This window comes from Sturnira hondurensis, unplaced genomic scaffold, assembly GCF_014824575.4.
Source record: "Sturnira hondurensis isolate 20B ecotype Veracruz unplaced genomic scaffold, ASM1482457v3 Scaffold0006496, whole genome shotgun sequence".
NCBI classification, from domain to species: Eukaryota; Metazoa; Chordata; class Mammalia; order Chiroptera; family Phyllostomidae; genus Sturnira; species Sturnira hondurensis.
Genome location: NW_028079127.1, coordinates 4734128 through 4761766, shown reverse-complemented (window position 1 = coordinate 4761766; position 27639 = coordinate 4734128). Strand labels below are relative to the sequence as shown.

Below are 27639 nucleotides of genomic sequence, written 5' to 3'. Positions count from 1 at the left end.
TTGAAACAAAATAGAGTGGGTGCCCCAGAGAACAGAACTATATCACAAAGGACAGAAAACTGCCACTCTTTTGTTTTCAGGAGGTTTTTTCAGGTAAGTTGCAGCAACCCCCAGTTTCCACTTCCAGCTTTCCCACATATGCCCTGTATGACCCCTGGAAGGTTACTTCTCCTCTCTGAGCTGCAGGCACTGATCTTACAGTGAGGGTGCTTATTCCCACCTAGGATTGTTTTGAAGGCTAAATGAGATAGAGCACGGTTTCTGACACACAGTATGCCCTCAGTGCATGCAGGTGGCTTTTTCTCCCTGTAATGCTGGGGTTGCTATTGATAAACTTCTCTCTGCTTAGCATGTGTGGAGCAGAGCTGTCAGCAGGCACTCGGTCTGGACAGTGGTGAGCACTAACAGGTTGCTGGCTCCTGGCCACGTAACTTCCAGATCCTTTGTTGACCTGGCCTCCTTCCCTTCATCTGAATGCCAGAGGTACACATCTGGCTTCCCTCCTGTTGACACGGTTGTGCAAACTGTTGAAGTCATTGTTCCTAAACAGTTACTCAAGAGTGGCCATGTCAGGTTTGGCCTGCAGGAGGCACGGTGGCTAGAGAGGAGGGGCAGACTAGGTGGTCTAAACCGAGCAGGGAGTTCCATGTATTTGAGATGGAATGTGTGCTTTGGAGAGGTATGCGTAGTGGGGAGAAAGGAAGGCACATAGTGCTCACTTACAGGGTGACTTATCCGCAGCTGGGGACATTGGCAAGACTGGGCATAGTGTACAAATGGTAGTCCTTCTTCACAGACATGAGAGTCAACCTAGCTCCATCCCCCAGCTTAGGAATTGCTGTCATGGAAACGTGGGATGGGGTATCCTTTTGGCCCATGTGATGATGATGAGGATAGTGATGATGGGAATGTGATGATGGTGATAGTGCTGATTATGATGGTGGTGGTGGCAATGATAATGATGTTGGTGATGCTGCTGCTATAGTGATGGAGTTTGAAAAACAGTTTGCAAAAAAGTCAGGGACCAGCTTTGTTGGCCTTACCTGGATCCTGTGCCCTCTCCTGAACCAGTGCGTGGGAACAGAAGGCAATGGATTATTATGTAGGTAGTATTATGCTCATCTTACAGATGAGAAAATTGATGTTTGGAAAGGTTTGAAGTGACTTTCCAAGGTCACGTGGCTGGGGGCACCGAGTGGGTTAGGTTTTGAACCCAGAGCTGTCTAGTTCCAAACCTGGGCTGTCTTCACTGCAGCATGCTGCCCCTAAGTTAACATCTGGTGAGTGCCTGCTATGTGCCAGGCAGAGCTCTGGGTCCTGGGGACACAGTAGAAGAGAAGATATGAGGACTGATTGATGAAGATGGTCATTTCAGGATGTGAGAAGCGTTATGAAGAGCAGGGGCAGGGTTTGGCACAGGGTCACAGGTAGGAGGAGAGGGGCCACCTGGCAGCTCAAGGAAGGGTCCTTTGAGGAACTGACATTTGAAACCATAAGGGGGTGCATTGAAGGAGGCAGTAGATAAAAGCAGGGGAAGAGCTTTCCAGTGGAGGGAATAGTAGATGTGAAATCCCTGAGGTGGTGATGAGCTTAAGAGTGTTTGAAAAGAGAAAGGAAGGCTGTGTGACTAGAGGGTGGGGAAGGAGGGGAGAGAGAGAAGTTGGGTTGGAGGAATCGGGCTATGTCTTGCGGAGCCTCTTAGGTCCTGGGTGACAAATTCAGATTTTACCCTAAGTGTCTTATGAGGCCACTGGTGGGTTTTTAAGCAGAATAGAGACCTGTCTGCTTTATGCATAGGAAAACTGGTGTCTGTGTTATGTGGTAGACAGACTGCAAGCGGTGGGGGTAGAGGCAGGGAGGCCAGGTCAGCTGGAGGAGGCTGTCAGAACACTATCTGAGAGAGATGCGCATGGTGTGGCCCAGGGAGGCAGCAGTGGCAATGGGGACACTGACAACAGAGAGGCTGAGTTTGAAGTATCTTGTGGATTAGAGGTGAGGAGTGAGGAAAAGGGAGGTCTCCAGGGAGACTCCCAGGTGATGCTCTTCATCGGGATAAGGATTGAGAACTGAGAGTTCTGTTTTGGCTGGTTTGTTTGAAATCTTGTATCCAAGTGGACAGATATGTCTGGAAATTCTGGCAGAATCCAGGGTAGTGATGTATGTCAGGTGCGGGTGGTACTTGAAGCCATAGGACTGGATATCATCTGGAGGAGAGAAGAGCCTGGTCAGGAACTGGGAGGGAATGGGGAGCTGATTCCTAGATCTGAGCAAAATGGAGTCTCCCCTCCCAAGAAGCTCGTTCCCCATGGCTGCAGGTATTGTGGCAATAAACCATGACCTCAGAACCCTATGTCCCTTTCCTTCTGAGACCCCATGCAGTTCCTAGCCTCTGAAACCCCAATTGTGCTTCTAAGGGGGTTGGTAGGCCAGCCGGTGCCCGGAGTGTGAAGTCAGAGCATGGGCTGTCCCCAGGCATCTGGGGGGCTTGCTCCTATCCATCAACAGACCTGGTCGCCCCTGGACGTCTTGCAACACCCTCATTCCCTTTATGTTCCTCTGCCTTCCCATCCTCCTTGGACCTGCAGCTGTGCAGCAGGTCCTCAGACTGTCCCTAAGCAGCACACGTCAGAGACCTGCCGGAGGGTCAGGGCTGTCCTCCCTCCTGCACTCTGGTCTCCTCTCTCACAGCGAGCCCTGGGGACTGTTAATCTGCCCCTCCCTTATTGTGATGTATATAGTCAAGAAAAGGCAGGGGACTGGAGATGAGAAGGGAGAGCTCCTGCCAGAGCTCTGACATCTCCGACTGCCTAACCTGTGCCAGCCGACAGACAATTGGACCTGTCTTTTCTTCTGGGGACAGGGTTTGCTCTGAACTGCATATATTTCATTCCTGATGGAGTTTTATTGCTACTCTAGACTGGTGGTATTAATTCTAAGTGCTTTCTGGGGTGCTCATTTCCTTCTAAACTGAAAATCACTATCATGGCAACGAAAACTCACTCAGAATCTGCATCTCCGGTTGCTCTTGTGAAGTTAGTGAAAAAGGCAGCTGTGGGCTGTGAAAAAGGCCGTTTGGTGTCCCAAGCAAAGGCTAAGTAGCTACTGCTGCGAGACTGGCACACTGGCCATCCACCTCACCTATTCATCATGGTGACATGGGCACTGAGCTGTCACCTGCAGGCTGTAGTGTCTCTCCTGGGCCATCGTAGGGCAGTCCTCAGTCCTTAGTCGGCTGTACATAGTGCTGGCCTCGGGGGAGGACACTGGGAGGAATGTAGATTTACTTTTGATTATTGGTTTTCCTGGAGAGAAAGGGTGCTAAAATACTGAGGGTCTGTGTGGCAGACATGTCCCCATAAAGCAGAGAGGCCAACTAAAGGCAGAGGCTTTGAAGTTGTGGCTTTAGCAGTTCCTTTCATAAGTCTCAGTTTTGCCGTCTTTAAAATGGGATAATCATAGAACAGCCTCCCGGCATTGCTAGGGTGAGCAGATGAGATGGGGAAAGCACATGGCTGGGCACAGTGGCTGCATTGCCAGGGCATCCTCCATGGTCACTGCTCCTGGAGAGGACCCAGCCTCAGTGGGGTGTGCACCTCAGTTCAGGGGATTCTTCTTGGACCTGAGCTTCTACCCCTGGACAGAGAACTGCTTTTCATTAATTCACATAGCTTCTGCATATGTCTTTATTGAAATGCTAGCAGGTGCCAGGCTTTGGGCTTTGACAAAGCTCAGGATGTGCAGGATCCTGGGCTAATGGCCAGACATACCTGTTGCAGCTGGGATGGAATCCCTGAGATACTGAGGCCAGTCCAGAGTCAGACAGCAGTCAGGGGCCCTCCTGCTGTCAGGCATGGACTGTGGTCTGTGAGGTTTGGTGCATAGGCCTGGCCAGCCTGTATTGCTTGAGTGCCTGATGCTCCTGGGGCTCCAGTTTTCTCATCTGTAAATCAGGAATGCTAACAGTGCTTCACGGGCTTGCTGTGAAGAGGCCACGAATGACAGCATGTGGGGATAGCACACAGGGGTGCTGCATGGCTGGCACTTTGCTCCCTTCCTCTGGTCTCAAGCTCCTGGCAGCAAGGACATCTGCCTTTGGGAGGAGGTCTAAGGGTGGCATTGGCGCTGGCAACCATGGTCCTGTTGTCTCACTGGCAGTGATCATACTATAGTCCAGTTGTCCCTATCCTCCTCCAAGCCCTAGAGTAGCCCTGGCTTTTCTAGGGCCTTCTGATGGCTGATGATGGATGACCCCACAGTTCAGCCCTCACTTGGGGCAGGCCTGGGCAGGGGCAAGCATGTGATGGATCAGCTCAAGGATGTATTTTGGAATGAAAGTTCAAATTATGTTTCAGGATAATACCTGTCTCCCCTGGTCCGCACCCTGAATCCCATTTATAATTTGGACCAAGAGGTTCTGGTGGGTATTAACTAGCTTGTGATGGATGGGCTGGCAGTCCTATTAGGACTGCAGATCCTGGCTCTTAATTAATATAGATGTGGGTTTAATTTTGGGATTTAGCAGGAATGTTTTGAAAGCAGGGCTGTGTAGGGTCCCAGAGGCCTTTGCCTACTATGTTTACTCCCTGAATGGCCTGGCTGCCTTGGGCTGGGGCATCTAGCCATGTCACCCCCTCTTTGCAGAGCTCGTAGTCTGCTGACTACCCACTTGATTATGACTGATCTTTGCCATAGTCTTGCTTTCAATGACCGGAGTGAGGTAACCTCTGCTTCCCAGGCAGCACAAGGAAACTGCAGTGTACACACTTTCTGGGGAAGTCAGCTCTGCAGCCGGCGAGGGTGGGGAAGGAGCCAGTGAGCACGATGTATGGTTTCTTCAGCCTCTGTGCAGGCTTGACTCTTCTTCCAGGCCTGGGCGTGGTTTCTGATGGTAATTTTAAGGCAGATGAAATGCTGGTGCAAATGTAACAGTGAGAGTGTATTGTGTGTGTGTGCATGTGAGTGTATATGTGAGTTGAGTGCCACTGTGAATGTGTGATGTGGGTGTGGTATATGTGTAAATGAGTGTATGCACAGGTGCATGTGAGTGTGGGGTGTGTGAATGTGTGAGCATTGTAAGCAGTATCATGCTAGTAAATGTTTAACCACTGGCCTCCAAGAAAACAGAAAACCTCGACTTCTGGGTTGTAAATACTCTCAAGGTGGCTGATTTGAGCATCGTGATGTCACTGGACATGGATTTGGAAAGGGGTGGCACACCATTGTGTGGTATTTCTGCTACAATAGGCATTAGTCTCATGAGCATGGATGATGGTAAAATGAAGCAAAATAGGAACTGATGAGCTTTGGGTATTTATCAATTTTGTTTGTATTATAATTTGATTAATTATAAGTGTATATAATTCAATTTATAGTGGCTGAGTTTAATAACTGGCTCACAAATTTCCTGAAAATTTAACAATTGGCACTAATGTGATGGTTTAGGCCAGTTCAGCAACACCACTATGTGAGCATGTGTATGAATGAGTGTGAGTGTAAGTGTGCAAGGGAATGTTTATATGTCAGCAAGTCTGTGCATGAAGGTATGTGTGAACCTGACTGTCATGTGTGAGTGTGAGCAGGCATGTGAGTGAGTGTGCCCGTGCAAGCTGCCTGCTGGGAGGTCGCTCTGCGCTGCCAGTACAGGTCTGCCCAGGGTGGGCCCCGCTCTCTTCCCTCCTGTGTTTTCGTCCCATGTCGTTCCCAACTACCCATCTGGGAGGCATGACCTGGTGCCTGTCATCCTGTACTTCTTTCTTGCTGTCCTTCTCTGCAGCCAAAGGCCCTCCTGTATACCCCAGGCTCCTGCCTGCATTCAGGCTCCACGGGGCCTTGGCTTCTGATGGCCTCCAGACCTTTGCCCGCCAGGCCATACTCCCTCTTACAGAATTGCCACGTGGACTTTTGAAAATTAAATCCTTTCTTGCACCCCGGGGTGTGTCCACACTGTCCTCTGTGGTCTGCCTTGCCTTGGACTCTAGCCTCCTCTGCGCCACATCCTTGGGATACCCACTCTTTGCTGCCTCAAAGAGGGCCTGGCAAAACCATCAGCACACCCACTGACTGCCCCTAACCCCAGCTCAGCCTGATGCCCAGCTCTACCCCTTCCCCAGCAGTGCCCAAGCAGAGCACTCCCACTCTCCTTCTGCCTGGCACAGCCTACACTGTCCTCAGGGACTGGCACAGAGAGTTGCTCCCGGGATGGTGTGAGGTCTTCGTGGACACCATCTACCCCACTCGGTACCCATCTGGCACAGGGAGGTGTGAGGCTCTGTGCATGGTTCCCAGGCTTGGCCGGGGCTGTGTTCTTTTGCAGAGGTGGCATTCAGGGTCCCCCGGGGAGTGGCAGTGGTGTTCAGAGACCCCTTGCCATGGTTCACTCCCGAGTCTGGTTGGCATTGCCTTTTCAAAGGCGAATTCCAGAGGAAACAAATTGAACCCAAGTAAATACCAGAGAGTAATTATGTAAATTAAATACATAAGTAAAAGAACATCTGTCATGAGGTCAGTGGAGAACTGTGAAGACAGAGGCTTCCTGCACCAGGGCTGGCAGGGAGCAGGAGGTGTGGGATGGCAGTGGGGGCGGTGGTGGCAGTGGAGAGGCAGCCGTGGTTCCCAGCCCTCCCTACACCTGAATTCTGTCTCAGGTGCTGTGTCCATCATCCCATATGCCCCTCACCATGGTCCTGCTACATAGGAGGCTCCACCCTGAGTATTTCACAGAGGCAGCAACTGAGGCTTAGAGAGCTGAGGAAGCATGTTCAAGCCACAGAGAGCAACGTGGATGAGCCCCTCTCCTGGTATCAGGCTGCCTGGCTCTGGCCATGCGGGGCACATGCTGGGGCTCCTGGCTGACTCCAGAGCACTGACTTTTTTGGCCCTCAGTTGTTCCTCTGCCTCAGAGACTTGACATGGAGTATGCAGGAGGGGTGGGCTGTCGTGGGTGGGATTGTCCTGCTGGGGCCATCGACCCTGGTCTCAACTGACCCACAGACTGCCTTGATGCCCTTCCTTCTGACCAATGCTTTCTGGCTAGTCCCAGGAATGCCACCATGGCCGTTTCCCTCAGGCCACCTCAGGATTCATGCCTCTCCTGGCTAAATAGGACCATCAGTGGATCTGCCAATAGGCTGCTGGGTTCCAGGGGGCCTTCGATCCTGACATCTTTGTGGTCTGGAGTACTTGTCCTTCTGTCTACCCAGAAAAGGCTGGTTTCTCCTGCAGATCCCAGTTCCTGTGCTGAGCTCCCTGAAGGCTTCCTAGAGATCTTTCCTCCCCCAGACAGCACCTGAGCAAACACCGTCCTTCCTATGTATTTCTCTCAGTTCCTAGCATGTCTTTGAGAAGTGCTTGCTTGTCTGTTTCCATTGAGCTCCTTGTGTGATCCATCAGAATCTGATCCATCTCTCTACCTCCACAATGGTGTGGTACAGTGTGGGCACCAGACATGTGCTTGGAGAAAGCCTGAGTGAGTGAGGTGTTCATATGGCCATACCATATCCTTGTCACTGAGGAGGTGAGCAAGGAGTAGGGTCAGTAGGTGGTGTCCCCAGCAGGTGGTAGCCCCTGGGTAGGCCCGCAGATGTGGAATCCAGCCTAGTTGAGGCTGCTATTTCCAGAAGCATGGGCTTTTCTTCAGGGTGAAAATTTAGAGAACTAATGAAGACACTACATTTCACTTATAATGTCAGTTATTAATACTGATTGCAATTTAACAGCTGGTAATGGCATGCATCACATTTTTACCTTGTCACTATTCTTAAAAGCTAGACTTGAGCACCTGACCAGCATGCTGCACAGTCTCTCTGGAGCTCCATGAGCCCGGCCTGGCCACTCTGGGCTGGGTGAGGAAGAGGCCTTGGCAGCCACTATCAAGTCCCATGCCTGATGTGGCACCGAGAGCAGAGGCTCTTGTTGTAGATGGGTCTGGGGTTGAATGTCAGCTCTGTCTGAGCCCAGGACTTACCTGTGAAATGGGCATAATCTAACAATTGCCCACAGGTGCTTAAGGCTCAGGTGAACCTCAGCAGCTACACCTGACTGGAGGAGCTGACCTGGCTCCTTTTCATCTCTTTCCAGGTGCCTTTGGCTGATTGACGAATGTTGGTAAAGTGTCCTGGGTATGGTATCAGAGGCTCGGATTTGAACATCAGTCCTGTCTCTGGCTGGATGACTTTGGGCCATACCTCAGGGCATCATGGAGGCAATACTGCGAAAGGCTTAGCATAGTGCCTGCGTAATCAGGCCTTAATAAGCAGGTGCTGTGACGACTGTGCCATCAACCTTACCACCTGTGACACGAGTCCTACCCTGCCATGGAGGGAGGTCATTTGTCTGTGAAATTGGAAATTTAAACGTGGCTGTCTTGGGCAAACACTGGGAAATCAATCACTTTTCTAGATTTGCTTCAGGATCTTACTTAAATTAGAAGTCCAGGAAAATACCCCAAACTTTCTTAAAGCATGACTGTGGGTCATTCTTCTTGCCTGGTATGTGGTGTTAATAGAGGGAGTTGAACTCTCGAATTTGGTTTTCCCATCTGTGAAATGGGATATTTATCCCTTCCTCATAGGCTGTTGCAGAAACAGAAAAGAAATGAAGCATCTAAGCATCCTGCGGCTCTGGGAGGGGGAGCTCTGGCTCCGGGCCTGCCTGCCAGACACCAAGGGCCTGAGGCATGGAGTGGCCTCTCTGGGCTGGAGGCCAGTCTCCTGCAGACGAGTCTGGAGGGGTCTTGCTCCCTTTCCGTGAGGCCTATTGGCACAGGAAAGAAGCCTATTGAGAAAGGCAGTCCTGGGTCCTCATCCTGGAAAGATGGCATCAGAGCTACAGGACTTTGCAAACCAACCCTACAATCTTGGAGGAAGAACCACTAAAATCAATATCAAATACCTCGTAAGTGAAAGGTGACAGGAACATCAAACTTTATTTGTGAAAATTCTAAGATCATTAGCATGTTATGGATTTTTTAAGAAAATGATCTTACTTAGTTTGCAGAAGGGAATTGCAAATCCAAGGGACCATTTATTGCAGTGGGAATAAGGGACCTGCTAGCTTTTAAAAAAACACTGAAGGAGTCAGAGATTTGAAACACAAGGACAATAGCAGATCAACACACAGAATTTATCCAAATACTGGAACCCAACTTGGAACAGAAGTTGGTGAAGAATTATTTTATGAACCTATTTTCATCATAACATGTGTAAAATGCAAATGTTGATCATTATGTAAATTAGTTACTTGGTGTAATTTACTTAATTCAAAGCACTTAATGCAGCGTGGTATGTTTTTTCCAAAGTGCCAGAGTAGACGCTCATTTTAAATTGTTTTTAATCTCGATCTTACAGTCTGATTATTTAAAGTGTTTTCTCTTGTGTTTGTTTTTTAAATGGAAAGGAACAGAACTTAGGAGAAATGAACAAATTGTGATCAGGTGATGTTCTCCATTGCCAGGGCTTCAGGCCAGGAGTCTGGATAGGGCTCATGCATGGACCCCTGTGTCTGAAATGACACTCCTGTCACATACCATGTGTGCAAATGTGATCACAGATGACATTCTTCTTTCCAGAATATACTTTTGGATGGTTTCCTGGCTGGTCTGAAACCTGTTGGAGCAGAAGACTCCTCGGTATTGTGGGCTCCTATTATGGGTAGAAATTTATTCTCTTTCTCAGAGTTTTCAATGACAGACCTTCTCCTTCAACCACTTTACAGTTTTGGAATTTCCATTATCACAGAAGGGAGAGCCAACCATTTTAGTCTTCTATTGTGTCATCTGGTTATCAGGATGGCACCTCCTGTCTTGATGAGCCTCTAGAGGAAGAGAGATGACTTACTCATTTGGGAACCCTTTGGGGGCATTCCCAGGGCTGATGAGAATGTGGGAAGGGAGCCAACAGCCACTGAATATCTATTTGCACCATGCAGCAATGATGAGCCCTTCTCTGAGGAATCACAGCACTCCTATGAGGCTGGTGGGGTTAGCTGATTTGCAGACGGAGGAATGGACTCAGAGATGTGGCCACCCAAAGTCACTGCCTAGTGAAGGGGGGGATTCAAACCCAGTCCTGTGCTTATTCTGTGCCCTGGGGGAGTGTGACCAATGGGACTGCTGCTCTGTGCCCCCCACTCCAACCTCAAGCTGCATCCCAGGTCACCATGGGAGAGGGTGACTTGTTACTATGCAGGCATGGGGAGACAGCAGATCAAGAGACAACCTTCACCGAAAAGGTAGTTTGTTACTCGCAATTCCCAGGAGGAGGGGGTGCACTGCACCAGGGGGACCATCAGGGGAAGCACCAGGGTTGGTCAGGAGGCAGAGGGGGAAGGGGAGCTGTGGGTAAGTGTCTTTGCTGTGGTTTCTGCAGGACATATTGGGTGAGGCAGGGTCAGCAGGCCAGTTTGAATGATTTCAGTGGGCTCTGGGGCATAGGGGTGCCCTACATTGTGTGGTGCCTGGCCATGGGGTGATTCGAGTAGGTGGATAGGGCCCAGTGTTTGAGAGCACATAGAAGAGATTGGTGGGGAGCGGGCTTTGGAGTGGTTGATTTGCATAGGGAAGAGGTGCTCTGGGGTGAATTGTTTACTATCTCTAGGAATTGGCTAGCCCTGGAGGGGCAGTCCCTCCAGAGTCAGCAAGTCCTCAGATATCAAAGCATCACAACACAGAAAATAAAAAGGCGGGGTTAATACAGAGAGCAGGGCTTTGGAGGGGCTTGGGGGGTAGTGTGTCACTTTGAAGGACTCCAGGGCCAGGTCTGCCATGACTGCTGCCTGGGTAGCTGAGGCTGTGACTGGGAGTGAGGAGGTCTCCCTCCCAGAGAACATCCTCAGCAAGAAGATGTAGGGCAGTGGCACAGTGCCCCCCACCCCCAGGACTCTGGGACACCAGTGAGGGTTTTTCTGATCACCTGTAGCCAGGCCTTGCCTCGGCCCTTAGGGTATTTGCTCTAGGGAACCTAGTCACCCCAAGACTCAAGTCAGGGACAGGTCTGCCCTCTGTATTACTGTGAGTCTGCTAGATGTGCCACACTTGTGTGTCTCTGCTCTTTCCTTTGTTGAACTCTCGTGGGCCTGCCTAGTGCCTGCCTCTTGTAGAGATGTCCTTTGTCATACCTACACGAATTGACTGCCACAAATGAATTCATCCATGAAATGCAGTCTGTGAATGGAACAGGTCTGGCATATAGGAAATGCTCAGTACCTGGCAGAGGGGAGCCACTGTCTGCTTGGGGTTCAGTCTTACTGTAGGACCGAGAGTTCCTTGAGGACAGGTCTATCAAGTTTTACAACTCCGCTGCACCAGTGCCCAGCATAGGGCCTGACCCAGAATAGTGCTCCAGGAATATTTGAGGATGGAGGAAAGAAAGGGTGGAAGGAAGAGAAGAGAGAGGGAATGCATAGCCCAGGTTTTGCAGGTGAGGCACCAAATGGATTCTGAGTAGAGGGAAGGGATATTAGTTTTGACTGGAAACACTGCAGGTGGATCTTTGCCATCTTTCTTCTTGGAAACACTGGCTGCTTCATCACCTGCAGACCCAGCCTCCATCACACCCGTTTCTGGAGCTGTTCCATGCCTTGGTGGTGGAGACAACAGTGGGTAAAGGAGGAGATGACCTGGGCAGGGGTCTTGGGAATGAACTTGAATTTGGGTAAACTACATCTGGGAGGAAATTCAAAGCATGTATTTAAGTGCCAGATAAGAAGTCAAAAAAGTCCACAGAACCAAATTGTGTTTCAGATTTTAGAAAATTTGCCAGCAATTTCCAAACACTTGTAACTGTGAATTCCATCTGGGTGTGAGGAAACAGCCCTCGCGTGTGTGCGCATGTGTGTGCATAAAACAATGCTAAAATCTTCTTCATGGGTATTCTCAGTTGTTGGACCTTGCTTGGAAATTGAAAATAGTTAGATAAAGCAATTGGAAATGTGTTCTTTTGTTTCAGTTTTCAGAAAGAAAGTATTTAAAATTCTGATATTTAGAGGGAGTATTAGAGAAGTCACAGGTACAATCTTAGATTTTGAAAAAACTTTTGCTCAATTTCATGTCCTAGCAGTAGGGCTTTGACTCCACCAGATACGTGACCTCAGTGTGGTTGTTGAAGTTGCTCTGCATTTCAAGTTGATTCTTACTTTGATTCAATTTGATTCCACAGACTTCTACTATCTTTCATTGTGTGCATCACAATGAGCCTTGAGGTGTGTATCACAGGAGCCCTCAACCAGGGAGCTGCTTTAATGTTCGTGATATTCTGACAAAAACCACCTGGTGAACTTGCTGGTGTGGACATGTGGACATGTCATTTATTACTAACATTACAGGGCAGTGCACCAACAGTGGCAGCTCATGCAAGAGACCACACCTCCTCCAGTCTGAGGCTTGTTATAACGGGTCGCAGACAAAGAAAGTGCATGTCCCATGCATGACTCTCAACTCTGTTACCTCAGTGTGTAAAAGGGTCAAGAAGCAGTCACAGGACAAGAAGCCACTCCCAGAAGGAGATAAGGAGGGAGTTACAATCCATTCCCAAAACAATACACATTCCTTCTGGCCTGTGGCCATCTGACCAGTCCTCAGTCATGGGAGGGGGCCATGTCCATTGACCCCACAGAGTGAATGGAGAAATGAGAAAGACCTGGCTCCTGCTTCCCAGATCCTCGAGTTAAGAAATTTGATGGAAGTTTGAATTCTGACTCTGGGTATGAGAGGGTCTCTAATGAGAGGTATGATTTCACTTGGGTCTTTTTTCTTTAAAGATTTTATTTATTTGTCTTTAGAGGGGAAGGGAAGGAGAGAGGGAGAGAAATATCAGTATGGTTGCCTCTCGTGCATCCCCTGCTGGGAACTGGCCTGCAACCCAGGTAGGTGCCCTGACTGGGAATCCAACCGCATTTGTTTGGTTCGCAGGCCTGTGCTCAATCCACTGAGCTACGCCAGCCAGGGCATTTTCAATTGGGTCTTGATGGAGAAGTAGTGTTCTATAAATTACAAATTGGGAGCACCCAGGTAGTGGGTATGCATGTGTGCAGTATGTGTGTGTGGATGGTAGTGTGTGGTGTGTGTGTGGGGGGGATGTCCAGGGAAAGGCAGAACTTCTTTTTTGGGTCCATGGTTTCTGGTAGTTATGGCCCCTTCTCCAGTGCTGTGGGTGCTCCTCGATGCCCACTGAGCCCACTTCCTTCCGTGGCAGCTCCATGGTCCAGGCCTCCCTTCATGTGGTGGCACAGATGCAGAGGTTTCCATAGGCTTCACCCTGGTCTCCTCCCAGGAGCCTTTCCCACCCTACCCCCAGTTTCCTCCAGCCCAACACCTGTTTTCCTAGGAGCTCTGAGTGTTGTTGGAAATGATCTATTTAGTACATTGTTTATTTGTTCTGGTCTGTTTTTCAGCCCCTGAAATGTGGGTTCCGTGACAGCAGAAACACTGTGGGCTCATTCACTCTTGTTTTCCAGCCCCGAGGAGAGGGATCAACAGAGAAAGCTCCTAGTGAATATTGGAAAAAGGAGGGAGTGAATGAGCCTTGACAGGACAACTCGGTTGGGTGTGGGTATTGCAAAGACTTCTGGTGATAGGGGCCTTGAGAGCCCAGAGGGAGGATCAGGGAAGCTGAGGCCTGTCCTGGATGTTGTCATTCCTCACCGGGATGGACTTGCCAATGCTCCCTGAGCTGCCTCCTTTGTTAGGAGGCAGGAGGCCTGTCCGTGTTCCTGTGGGTGGCCGATGCCCTCTACATGGTTCCTGGTTCTCCTCATTGCCTCGGAAAGCCAGGGCCTTTGTCTTCTCCTGCCCTTTCTGAAATGGGGCTGCTGTGAGGCCTGCTGTGGCCCCATCAGCTTCCCCATTGCAGGTAGGTCTGGTTAGGGAGCAGCACCAGCATGGTAGACTGGGCCAGCCAGTCTGCACAGTGGATGGCTTGGGCCAAGGTCCAGGACTTGGGGGGCAACAAAGGGGGTACTAGGGTGTCCATTCTGCCCATTGTAGTAGCCTCAGCTCTGTCCCAGATCTACTGTGGGGATCTTTTCTTGGAGAATCTTTTCTTTCTGGGGAGCAGCAGTGGACAGCTGGCTTTCCTGGGGGATGGGGTAGGGTGGCATTGCAAACTCAATCTCTTGTAAGAAGAAAGAGATTTTTGTTGGAGAAGCAGGTTTCCTTGGCCTCATTCATGGTGAATGGCAGGAAGGCCAAATTTAGCTTGTGCTCTCAACTGGTATTCTGACCCCAGCCTTCCTCAAGTGCAGCTGAGTAAGAGCTTCAGAGGCTGAGAGCTGACCTTTTCAGCCAAGTGGGAGCAGGCAGTTGTAGCCAGGGGCTGTGGTCCCTTGGGAGTGCTGCCTTCATCCTGCATCACTTTTCCTAGGTGTGAGGATGCAGCTGCTTGACAGGGAGCTTAACTTCTCCCTGATGGCTCTGTCGGGGCAGCCTGAAAAGAAGGTAGACAGTATCAGCTGAGGACAGGCAAGAGCTTTGAGGGTTTGGTTTTTCTGTGTGTGCATGCCCTCATGTCTTCTTGTGGCACCCGAGACACCTGTCACCCCCCCCCCCCCCCTCCTAGCACATCTTCTTCCTCAAGGAAATGAAACATTCCTTTGGGTTGTGATAGCTTTAGGCACAGGACCTCAGGGAAGGGACGGAAGGGACTTCTCTCTGAGCCTGAGAGGAGTGACCATGGTGGCGTGATACTGAGGTCCCTGGAGCCCTGCCAGACTTGTGGAGCCACAGGCACACATACACAGAGCCTTGCCAGAGCCCTCCCTGAGCATGTGCTCATGTAAACATGCAGAAAGCACGCTGACACAAACACAGCCAGTCTCTGCCACTTTAAAGACTTGCAATGGCCTTGGAAGGCACTCGAAGAAGATTGGGAGCTGATAGATGGCATATGTCAAGGCATATGGCATATGCCTTCATGCCTGTCCTAGGTGGCCCTCCCCATCTTGTTCTTTGTTCTCAGGTCTAAGTCAGAGCCCAGGCCATCAGAGTGAGGACTATTAGTGTCCAAAGGGATAGGGCTGCAGAAGCTACCAGTGGCCTTGCCTTGGGGCTGGCTCCCATTCAGCCGCATGTGGGCAGTGGCATAGGAAATACATAATGCATCTGGTGAACTTGGTCTACCAGTTAGTTATTGCTGAGAAAGAAATCATCCCATGTCTTAGCAGCCTAGAACAACAATCATTTATTATTATTTATGTTTATTGATCGTCCGGACAGTACTGCTCTGGCCTCACTTATGCATCTGAATTTGGCTGGCATGTGGCTGGGGGCGGCTGCCTGGGGCCAACCTGGTTCTTCCTGATGGGTGTGCACCCTCCAGGAGGCTGGTCTGGGGATGTTCTGTGGCAGTGCCAGAGTCCAGGAGCAAAAACAGAAATGCGTAGAACTTGATTTAAACCTTTGCTTACGTCAAGTTGTAACTGTCTTGTGGGACAAAGCAGGCCATCTGTTGAAACCCACAGTGGGGCTAGAAGGGTCGTCAGAGTGACAGGGCGAGGCCTGGAAATAGGATAGCCATTGCCAGGGGCCTAAATGCAACTACTCTCCCAAGTTCGGAAACATTTATAGCAGCTTTGTGAAAGGACGGTTTCTCAGGCAGTACCATGCAATAGAATGTTCTATGACGATCCATCATACATGATCTATATCTGTGCTGTCCATTCCAGCCAGATGTGGCTATTGAGTACTTGGGATGCGGCTGGTATGACGGAGGAACTGAATGTGTGGTTTTATTTAATTTTAGTGAATTTAAGTTTAAATTTAAATAGCCCCACGTACCTAGTGGCTACTGTATTGGACAGCCCAGGTCGAGGGAAGAACTGTCATAGGCACTGGTGGAGAAAAGGAGCTGGTTTGATCATGGATGTCTGCTTGGCACTGAGATGTTCAAGCTAGTAACTGGCAGGTGTGAGTTGTGCTGTTCTCAGGAGAGGGAGGGTGCAGAGTTGACAGCAGCCCTGAGTTTTTCTAGTTGGGGGGGTCCCCTATCCCTGTTGCATTTCTGCTCCCTGAGCCATTTCTGCATGTTTGCCCTGCCATTCCCTTGGATCAGTGAAGAAGCTCTGAAAACCCTCTTCATACTTTTCTTTTTTTAAAAAGATTTTATTTATTTATCTTTGGAGGGGAAGGGAAGGAGAAAGGGAGAGAAATATCAATGTATGGTTGCCTCTCATGTGTCCCCTGCTGGGAACTGGCCTGCAACCCAGGCATGTGCCCTGACTGGGAATCGAACCTGGGTCGTGTGGTTCGCAGGCCTGTGCTCAATCCAGTGAGCTATGCCAGCCAGGGCCATACTCTTCTTTTGGGAGTCTTTGGGATCACAGATCTCCAGGGCAGGCTGATGGAGAAAGCATGACCTCTCTGGGAATCTGAAGGGTATTGACAACCTTGGGCCTGTGTGTTGGAAGCCCCAGTACTGGGGCAGGCGTCAGGCACTGTGTGATCTTCCGTCAGTTACCTTTCCTCACTTGGCAGCTTTGGGTGGAGAGGTACCATTATGCTACTGGGCACCTTCTTTCCGTCTGACTCAGTGGGCAGAGCAAGCACTGAGGTCTCCCTGCTTTGCCAGGCAAGCAGTTCTGGGCACATGTCTGTGCTCCAGGTGCCATGCTGCCTATGGATGAAGCTGGCTGAGGTATGACTGGACTGGAACACAGGCGCCACTGGCTTGACTATCAGTCATGCATTTGCCATTTCTAGTTGGACTCCTATTTGGGCACTTCTCTGACCTCCCTGTGGATCATAAGGAGGTTATGTCTTTGGGCCTCCCAGGTGCAGGCCCCTGAGGCACAAGCAGGTGGTACCTTCAAGAATGTGTTTTTTCACAGTCCTGTGAAAACTGTAGTTGGTGCCTTTTGTCTCCAGTTTACAGATGAGCCAGATGAGTACAGACTGGTTGGGTGATTTGCTTGAGTGTTTACGGAATGATACTTGGTTCTAAGTGTGGTTGCCCACCACTGGCCCTCAGGCCCCACCCTGAGGGCTTTTCTGAGGTGGGGAATAGGGTCTGTGTGCTGACCCCAGGACCCCAGTCAGGACTGTGTGCTCTGCTCCCCTCCCTGGCACTGTGTTTGGTTCTCCATGGCTACTCTTGTCATGTTCAGCTGGGACTAGACTTACTGGTGAGCCAGTCCATGGTAAGATAGGCAATGCAGGGACCCTGCAGCGCTCTCATGGTGCCCGGCATGTGTGGAGCTGTGGAAGTTTGTGGAATGGGCCTGAGGTGAAAGTTTGGGAGAGGAACTGGTTGGGAAAAAATCTGGTTGAATTAACACTATTTACTTTGAATTTGATTCTTGGGCCCCTCCATGCCCGTGGTAGCCCATGGGTATCTGGAGCACCGGGAGAGCACAGCTTATGAAATCTAGGCGGGTCCAGAGTGTCCTTTAGAGGGAGTGGCTCAGGTATGGGTCTCGTCTTTGGGACCTATGGGCAGGTATGGGCCAGATGAAGGAAACATCCCAGGCTTTGAAAAAGTGGCTTATGGGTTGAGACTTTGCATTGCAAATGACAGAAATCCACTTGACTTGACTTTGGCTCATGAACTGAAAAATCCAGGAGAGACAGGCTGGACACAGATGGACCCAGAGGCTTAAATGACATCATCAGGGCCCAGTCTCATGCTGGGACCTGCTTGCCTCTGTGGGCTCCATTCATTGGCAGGTCTGAGAGAAGATTTGGGCTCTGGCTAAAAAAAAGAATATTTAGCATTTGTGACCCTCAGAAGAGGAGGCCTCTCTCCAGCCCAGGGCTTGCATCCTGCCCTTTTGGTGTCCACAGGGGAAAGAACAGTCCTCTCTTCTGGGTGCTGCACCAAAGCGCCAGGAGGGCACTTAGTGGACCATCTTGGACCATCTGCTCTCCCTGTTGGATTTGGGATAAGAGTCACCCTGGCTAGAAAGAGAGTGGAGAAGTGTTTCATCCAGGAAAGTCAGCGTTTTCATTCTTGGAAGAGGCCTCAGGGCTGGGGTGTGAGGATATATAGGCTCTTCAGTCACAGGAATGGGGTGGGGGCTGCTTCAGTCAGGGCAGTCAGTGGCCTTAGATCACCCCTGAGGGTCAAGGAGCCTCAGCTGTGGGGATAGTGGGAGGTGTAGGGAAGCAGGGGCCAGGGCCCACCAGCACGTATAGCCACAAGGACCGAACTACCAGAACTTTCACTCTCATTGGGTGAAAGAAATAGGGAAAGGGAAAGAATAGGGAGAGAACTCCATATAAAGGATGGTTTCTGGCCACAGGACCTGTTGAGTGGCAGAAAGTGCTCTCCATCGTGCGGGACACACTCTGGGACTGCATATAGCCCAGTGATACATGATATATGTGTACTTAGTTTGTCGGGGCTGGGCTAATCGGGGATTTTTTAAAAAATTTAATTTATTTAATTATTTCTCAAGTACAGTTTTCTATTACTCCCATCCCATCCCACCCCCTCATGCTCCTCCCTCCCTCCCATTTCCACCCTTCTTAGTTGTTGTCCATGTATTCTTTATATTTGTTCCTCTAAATCCCTCCCCTATTTCCCCTGAAATTCCCTCCCCTCTCCCCTCTGGTCACTGTCCCCCCCCTTCTCTATTTCAGTGTCTTTGGTTATATTTTGCTTGCTTGTTTGTTTTGTTGTTTAGCTTCCTGTTAAAGGTGAGATCATATGGTATTAAGAAACTATCTCCATTAGGAGTTAGAGCCCTTTCATAAAGACAAGGCCCATATGTTTAACAGAAAGTCAATTAACTTTAGAACAGACAACTAGAAAACACTCTGAGCTGTCTGGTGCCAGCCCTGGTGGTCTGGTGGCAAAGAGATGACAGTTGGAATTGGTGGGTTTCTCTCTGGCCTGGGTTGGTTTTAGGGGCCAGGGGCCATGCTGGCAAGGTAGTGTGCCCAGGAGCTGGGGCAAACAGAAGGGGGTACCGGGTCGCTGTATGCTAGTGACAGGTGTTGGGCCTTAATCCGTGCCTTTATTCAGTGGGCCACTGAGGTAGACTTGGGCCCTTACTTCTGTGGTGGCCTATACCAGGTGGGAGTGTTGGAGTTAGATATTCCACAGTCTCTTTCCACTTAAAGATTGTTCTCTCCTCTTCCTCTTCTCCCCCTACACAGATATCCGTGGTCTCCAAAGCTTCCTGGACCAGGCCTCCCGGCTGGGCCTTGATGTCTCTTTACAAAAGGTGGACAAGAACATCAGCCATGTGTTCACCAGCCTCTTCACCACGATGAAGACGGAGGAGCTGAATCGCTACCGGGACACGCTGCGCCGTGCCATCCTGCTGCTCAGCCCGCAGGGGGCCCACTCCTTCATCAATGAGGTAGGTGGTGGGGCCTGCAGCCACAGGAGTGGCTACACAGGTGGCTCAGGTGGGCTGCAGCCATGGTCTTTTCATTGTGGGTGGTTCAAACAGACATGGGAGCCTCTGGGTGCTGGGGTCACAGCACATGCCAGGAAGGGGGAGACCAAGCACAAATTGGCTCCTGACTGGCCCCCAGCAGGTGGCCCAAGACTTGCCCAGATGCTGAGAGGCTGGGGGCAGTGAGTAGGAAGCCTGTTTACAAAGCACTGCCAGAGATTTCTGAGGCAAAACTCAGGCTGGTGGTGTGTTTTTTTCCTTTTAATTTTCCTCTCTTTTTTGACAGGTGTAAGCCTCTAGAGATAAAGTAAATTTCCAGCTGTCTGCAGAGGGGCAGCAGCTCTGCTTTGGGATGTGTTAGCACCTGGGGGAGGTGCTGGCTGCATATAGCCCTGTGATACATGGTATGTGTGTACTTAGTTTGTCGGTGCCTGGGCTAATCAGTGATTTTTTTTAAAAAAACATCTCCATTAGGAGTTAGGGCCCTCTCATAAAGACAGGGCCCATATGTTTAACAGAAAGTCAATTAACTTTAGAACAGACAACTAGAAAACTCTGAGCTGTCTGATTGGTGCCAGCCCTGGTGGTCTGGTGGCAGAGAGATGACAGTTGGAATTGGTGGGTTTCTCTCTGGCCTGGTTGGTTTTAGGGGCCAGGAGCCATGATAGCGAGGTACTGTGCCCAGGAGCTGGGGCAAGTAGAAGGGGGTACCCAGTGGCTGAACGCTCTCTGTGGCTTCCCCTCCAACTCGTCGCCTTGTTGGCCCTCTGTGATTGAAAGTAAAATGGAGCAAAAGGCAGAATTATACTAATTTTGTTTGCTGTTCTTTGCTTGCTTATTCTGCTTTCCCCTCTAATTAATTATTACTCAAAATGCTACCTCATGCATCAGGAACCAGCATGAAGCCCACTGCTGGAGAACTTTAAATTTGGAATGCGTAATTTGGTGCAGTTGGCCAGCAGCCCTGACACAGTCCACTAATCAGGCCCAGATCATGCTGGTGATCAGCCAGGCTGTGATGTCCTGTTGGCACTCAACGTTTTCACCAGAACACATTTCCCTGTAGGGGGGGGATTCAGGCCAGTCACGGGTAGCCCAGGAGTAGCAGCTCTAATATGTCCAGGTGTTGTCAGAGTGTTTCCAGAAGAGTCTGCTCACGGGAAAGCTTTTCTCCTCGTTAAGTTCCCCAGCCGGAGGTAGCTCCGGTGATAGTGTCTGCTAATTCTGCCGCAGGCCCCATCCCTCTCTTTTCTCACCAGTCCCTTGCCTCCTCTCTTTGCGTTCTTTCCTCCTTATCCCTGCTCTTGCTGTTAAGCTTGGAAGTGGGAAGAATACTGGTTTGAAAGTTATACAATTTGAGGGCAAATCCCAGTACTCCCTGCACTTACTGATTATGTGGCTTTGGGTAATTAGCCTCTCCTTATAACCTCACTTTCTTTGTCTATCAGGTAGAGCTGAAGGAGATGACAGGTACAAATACAGCATTCAGTGTGTAGCTTCTCAAGAAGCTCCCATTACCTTTTCACTGTACACATTTATCATATCCCTTCCGGAGAATTCAGCCTTTTCTCTGTCCCTAGCCCCGCAAGGATTTAACACAAAACTAAGAGTGGCCTAAGGATATTATTTCCAAGTGGCTAATTATGCAGACTCCTGCAGTGTTGGATGTGCTTGGCTGGCTTTGGCCTGTTGTTATCTCCTTCCCCTAGATCGATTTGCAAAGCCTGTGCTTTGCTAGGTGCTGCAGAGCTGGGGATGCCCCTGGAGGGAGTATCTGGTGAGAGTGACAAGGCCCTACAAGTGGTGGCTGGAGACTGTGGGGAAAGACAGCAGCTGGGTTTCATTTATTCAGCTCCAGATGGTCAGAGTCTTGGTCTCTGGTTCCATGTGCCTACCACCAGGAGGGGTATACTATCCTTTTGGGGGTGTCCACCATAGGCGTCCCCCAATTTTCCCACTTTACAAATGAGGGAACTGAAGCTGAAGAAGTTGAAGGACTTGCTTAAGGTCATGGAAGGAGTCACCAAGGGACTGGACAGATTTTACCCACCTGCGCCCTCACTGCCATGCTGCTGGGGCTGCTGGGATGGCCACAGAAAGTACAAGGGACTGCGGTGACAGTAGTGGCTAGAAGACAGCTATGTTGGCTTCATGTGGAGAGTGTGGTTCCAGGGTCTGATGTAAGTTTAGGGTGTTGGTGCTGAAAGAATTTTGGTGCATCTACTGTGAGCCATAGGGGAAGGAATCCGACCCTAGAGGTGAACATGACCTGTATGACCCATGTGGCTGACTAGCCCAGCAGGTCCCCTGGTAGAGACCCGGGGATGCCGTTCCAGCAAGAAAGCTTCAATCATTACCTGGAGGCATTCCATGGGCTTCTTGAGCAGACTGACACAACCTCAACCTCTTCTTTGCTGTGACAGGAACAGACAATGTTCATAAGGGTGACACAGTACCAGGACATGCCCTCAATCTGTGAACTCAACACATTGTTATGGGGCAGTAAATGCCTCCCCACCCCACTGCTATGGATGGCGTGTAGCTGTTGTACCTGACCAGGGCTGGCCTAGGTGACCACAGGAAAGGTGGATTATGTGGCCCTCCCAGCTATAACTGCTCTCCTCCTCCCTTGAAAAGCTTGGCTGTTGGCATGGATGGAACTGGAGACTGTAATGCTAAGTGAAATTAGCTAGTTGGTAAAAGACAGATACCATATGATCTCACTTATGAGTGGATTCTAACAAACAAAATAAACCAATGAGCAAAATAGAACCAGAGGCTTTCAATCATGGAACAGACTGGCATCTGTAAGAGGGCAGGGGGGAGGTGGGGACTGGTTGAAAGAAGATGAAGGGATTAGTCAAAGAACATACATGAAGGATCCATGGACATGGACTACAGTGTGAGGATTGACTGTGTGAGTGTAGGGGAACAGACTGGGTAGAGGGGGGCAAAGGGAGAAAAATTGGAACAACTGTAGTGGCATAAACAATGAAACATTGAAGAAAGAAAGGAAGGAATTCAGGAAAGCAGGCAAGCAGGCCTGGTTATTGGGAGTAAGGGAGGAAGATGGCTTTGCTTGAACCTTTTATATTTTGCTGCATGTGTATTGTTGGGAAGGCTGGCACTTACTCTCTTGTTGGTGACAAGTTCTGCATGACACGGACTTAGCTGCCTGGGATCAGCCCGGCTGTCCATGTGCTGTGTGTTGGGAGCCACTGCCTCTCCTATGCTTGTGGGGGTCTTGGCCTGGGATCCATGTAACACTAGCTTCTCTGTGATCCCTTTCATGGGGAGCTACCCTTGCTGGAGCCACAGGTTTGGGAAGCCTGGACTCCGTGGTAGGTGAGAGGGTGGGGGGTGCAACAGGCTGGGGTATTGGGGTCTGCCCGGGGGACTGGGCTGCTATAACAGGCCCGCCTCTAGATCCTTTTTATTGTTCTTTTTCTTAAAGATTATATTTATTTATTTTTAGAGAGAGGGGAAGACAGGGAGAGGAGAGGGAGAGAAACATCAATGTGTGGTTGCCTCTTGTGTGCCCTCTACTGGGGACCAGGCCTGCAACCCAGGCCTGTGTCCTGACTGGAAATCGAACCAACAACCCTTTGCTTTGCAGTCAGGCACTCAATCCACTGAGCCACACCAGTGAGGCTTATTGCTCAGTTTTGATTCCACATCCCCTTCTTTGAGGTCTTTCAATCACAACCTTGACAACCACATATCAGTGCATTATCTGTAAAAGGTTCCCCTCAGGGTGGCTGAGTTCATGGGTGACAGCCATCTGGTCCTCTGACCTGAGATCTGTAGCCCATTGTGAGCTGCCCTTGGGGGCTGCCAAGGGCACAGGCTATGGAAGGAACTCTTTTCTCAGCAGGAAGGCTGTTGCACCTTGGGCTTGGTGTGGGAGCTGAGTGAGGGTGGGGGAGCTTTATAATTACCCTGTACCTGGGAAGTGAGTTGGAGTCTTTCTGTCCTTACCTGGGCCTCGGCCCCTCTCTGGATTGCTGGCTGCTATATGAGGCTTCATTGGGCAGTGACAAGCACCCCTGATGCTCTGTTTTTGTGTAGCCCATCAGCCTGAACTACTGGCCAGGGCAAGTGTGTTTCTTCTCTTCACTCTAGGCAGTGAAACTCCTGAAGTGATCAGGGTGACAGCTGCTGGGAGGGGCCAAGAGCAGAGGCCATTCCCCGGGGACTCCTGTCTATGGATGCTGGAGCCTTCTCCATTCTGTTCATGGGTTCCTTCTTTTATTTCTCCAGCATGTTATGAGCCTGAGTGCTGTGCCAGGTTCTGTGCTGGACACTGAGGCTATTGTCCTTGCCCTCCTGGTGCTCCTAGCTTGGTGGGAAGGATAGAGGTATGAACAGACCCCTTTGCCTGTAATAGCAGAGGTGTGGACCAGGTCCTGTGAGAGCACCAAGGACTAGAGCAACACCCTCTGCCCAGCGACAAATGGTGTTGGCCAGAGGGTCAGTGATGCTTCCTGGAGTAGGTGACATTGTGGCCAGGTCTATGGGAACAAACTTTCATTAACCCCATAGCCAAGGCAGGCCTGGGGGAAGAGAGCTCAGAGAGCCTCAGGGTGTTTGGGGACTCATGCCTTTGGGTTGCAGCAGGGGTGTGGAGGGTGTGGAAGGGCTAGAGCTGAGGCTGGGATGTCAGCAGAAAGGGGTTCCCTAGTCCAGGGAAGGGAATCCAAACTTCAGGATGGTTTATTCTTGCGTCTTTTTCAGGGTCTTTGAGGTTAATGGCCTAGAGCACATTCCATAACTATAGCGCCAGGGCTCTTGCCCGGTATGTGTGTCTTACTGTTCTTTCTTCTCCAGTTCAGGTTTGATGGGTAGATCAAAGTCCATTTTGGCCCTGGGCTTCATCTCATCTTCCTGGAGGAGATTCCTTCTGTCAGTCATCTATCTGTCCATCTGTCCGTCCGTCCGTCCATCCATCCATCCATCCAGGGTGCCCCAGGCACCCTGTTATCTGTCCATCCAATATGAATTAGATGCCTATGACCGGCCAGAAACCGTATCAAGAGTTATCTGGGAACACAGAAGTTCCCCTACTCTATGGCCATAGTCATTCTGGGCATTCTTTCCAGTGGCCTGCCAGAGAGGGCAGGCTCAGGGCCCGTATTCACCGGGGCCTCTGGGCGTGTGTGGGGCACTCCAGGACTTTGTCCTTTCAGCTCTCATTCCTCATTTCTGTGTCCCATCTGTAGTTGTACTTAGGTCTTCCTCTTTCTTTTTGTGTCCTCTTTATTTCCTCTTCTCTTCTTCCCTCCCATCTATATTGTTTCACTGGAAAGAGTAGAAAAAGTAAAGTATGTTAAGCCATTTTAAGTGATAGTGCTTCGGGTGGCATTGACTTTGCAGTTAGATACCACTGATCTCTTCCTGTAGTGAGAAGGATGGGAGAGAGAACTTGAGGGCAATGGCCTGTTGGTGGGACAGCTCCCCATTGATCTTGGAGTGGGTGTCACCTGTCACCCAGGCTAGGAAGAGTGAGTGTATGTGAAGGGACAAAGGTAGAAACGGCCACTCCCAACAGCTCTCCCCACTCCTGCCCAGACTGGTTCCCCAGCAAGGAGTGTGGCTGGAGGCAATTTAATGCTCTCTAGAAGCGTAGCCTGGGGGTAGCTCCTGGCTTCTAATCATTGCTTTTCAGAATATGCTGCAATGAGTGAGCTCACTCCCACAATTTGAATGTAAAGACTGAGCTTTTTAATTCGTTTGTAGCAAAGGTAAATGAAGTAATCACAATGCTCTGTTGTCCAACATATATGCACGTTTCCCACTCTACCACGGTAACTCTTTAGCAGATGACATTATCACTCAGAGCTAGGATTATTCTGTGCTATTTAAGTAGCATTTACTAGAATATTTTAAATTACTAATTAATTATAGATTAATTTTTAAATGTGGCCCTGCATTTGCATTTAATTACGTCCTACTGTTTATGGATTTTAAAGCCTCAGCACTGTAGCAAAAGTGCTGCAAGTCTGAGAAATTCTTTCCCTCTGCCCCTCTCCAGTTTAGAAATTCTTAGAAATGAGATCGTGAAGAAGAGGTGTTCTCTAGAACAGGGGTGTCAAACTCATTTTCACTGGGGGCCACATCAGCCTCGCAGTTGCCTTCAAAGGGCTGAATGTAATTTTAGGACTGTTTAAATGTAACTACTTCTTAACAGTTAAGTGAAAACTCGGCACTGCCACTGGGTAGATACAAGGTGCTGGGCAAAAGACAAAGTGGAGGGGTGGATTTGGCCTGCGGGCCTTGTGTTTGCCACCTGTGCTCTAGAGTTTGTTCTGGCAGGGTTGGAGCTCCGTGGTGCTCAGGGCAGCCAGCACTCGGGGCCTGGCTGACATGGAGAAGGGAACAGGGAGATGTTTGGCCAGGGCCTGTTTCCCAGATTCCACAGGGCCACTGTCTCCTTCCTTCTCTGTCTCCGCACTCTGCTTATCCTTCCAAACCCCTTGCATGCTGTGGAAGCCATTGTGGACTCCCTCCCTGGATACCAACAACTTCTGGGCTCATCAGGCTCTATGCATCCCAGCCCACTGTGCCTTCTCTGTGATGATACCTCACATCCTGGGCACCTGCTGCACTCTGACCACACAGCCGTTGCCATCCCCACTCCGACCATCTGTTTGTACCTCCACCCATGGGACCTAGGAGTGTGTGAAGGCAGGAGCTGGGACATGTTCATCTTTGTTCATTGCCTTCTGGGTTCTGTGAACATTGGTTGGCAGGCAGAGGTTGGGGCTCCAACCTCTGCCCCAAGCAAACATTCCGTAGAAGCTGATTGCCCACTGGTCAGACTAAACACATTCGTAGCTCTTTAGCCAAGCAGGGATACTTGATTGTTCTGAAAGTATTTAATGTTTGATTTTTTGATAATTCAAAGGAGCATCCAAACCTTTTGTCAAGGGGAAATGCCAAATGGTGCTGGATCCCTGGTGTTTTGTTTTGATTGATCGTTGTCTCAATTTCCAGTTTGCCAGGAATTATGCCACCCCATTCATGAGGGACAAGGAAGGCCTTACTGTGCTGTCTGGGAAGCCTCTTGGCCTCCTTTCCAGGGTCAAACAGAAGGGTTGTGAACCTGAAACAAAGGCCTGGAGACACCTGGTGTTCTCTCCTTCATTTTTAGGTCATTAAGTAGCCAGCAACATGCGTCAGTTCCTCCCTGCAGGAGTCTCTGTGGCTTATTAGCAGGTAGCCCCTTTGGTTGGGAAGGCAGCAAGAATGAGAAATAGATGTTTACGAAAGGAAACATCCTGCAGCAGCCAAATGACTCAATTAACCTTTCTGCTCCTGGATCCACAAGGCCATCAGCTTGGGGGGCCCTCCCTGGGGTGGTGATTCAGCCATTTGTTGATTGAAGGGGTGGGTGGAGAGCCCAAAGGGGAAGCAGCAGAACTCCCCCAGCACTGCAGGAAGCCAGAAATCTGGTAGTGTGAAGAGAGGCAGAGGTGAAGCAAGGTTATCTAAACTGGAACAGATTCATTCAGAGAAGCTGTCTGTGCCATACAGCCCACATCTGGTGCCATCCTCTGTATGTTCCTAAATAGAGCCCTTGGTAAGTACCAGTAGGAACTTGGCCTTGGCTACCTGTGTCCCAGCTGCCATTCAGCTTGGAGAAGGGAAGGCCTCTGTATCAGTTAGCTGGTGCTGTATGACAAACCATCCCACAACTCAGTGCTGTGAAACAAGCCTTTATTGTTGCTCACGAGTCTCCCAGTCAGCAGACTTGACTCTACTGATCTTGCTTTTACTTGCTTGTGCATCTGTGGCCAGCTGGTCCCTTGGTGCGGGCTGGCTGGTTAGGATGGTGGTTGGCTGGCTGTAAGTTGGGGTGATGGGGTGACCAGGCCATGGGTTTCTTGTCATCAGGCACTCTAGCCCACACTTAACTCATATGGCAGCAGCAGAGTTCCAAGAGAGCAAATGCAAGTGCTCAGGGTCACTCCAGGCCTGGGCTCAGACCTGGTACATCATCACTTTTGCCAAGATCTCTTTGTCAAAGCAAGCTGTGAGGTCAGCCCAGACTGAAGGGCCAAGTGAGGGAACTCACAGGAAACTCCTCCTGGGGGAACTGGGGTCCTGGGGGACCTCCTCCTGGAGGTCACATTGGATATAGGGAGTGGACACAGGAAAGGAATAGCAAGTTGTGGCCATTTTGTAATCTGTCCATTATGTCCCAGTATGCATATGGGCTTTTTTGGAAAGAAGCAGACAACTTGCAGTTTTGTGGGTGACAAGACCATATGCAGAGGCGCATGATCTTACTCTCATTCAACCTTGCTCAAC

At 50.0% G+C, this 27639-nt stretch overlaps 1 protein-coding gene across 1 annotated transcript in view; it reads left to right on the top strand.

Annotated features, from left to right (window-relative positions):
* Nucleotides 1-27639, top strand: part of GRID1 (glutamate ionotropic receptor delta type subunit 1) — a 722282-nt gene that overhangs the window by 203364 nt on the left and 491279 nt on the right. The window contains exon 4 of the mRNA XM_037049370.1: nt 19085-19290. Within this exon, the coding sequence (XP_036905265.1) occupies nt 19085-19290 (206 nt within the window). The remainder of the gene's footprint in view (nt 1-19084; nt 19291-27639) is intronic.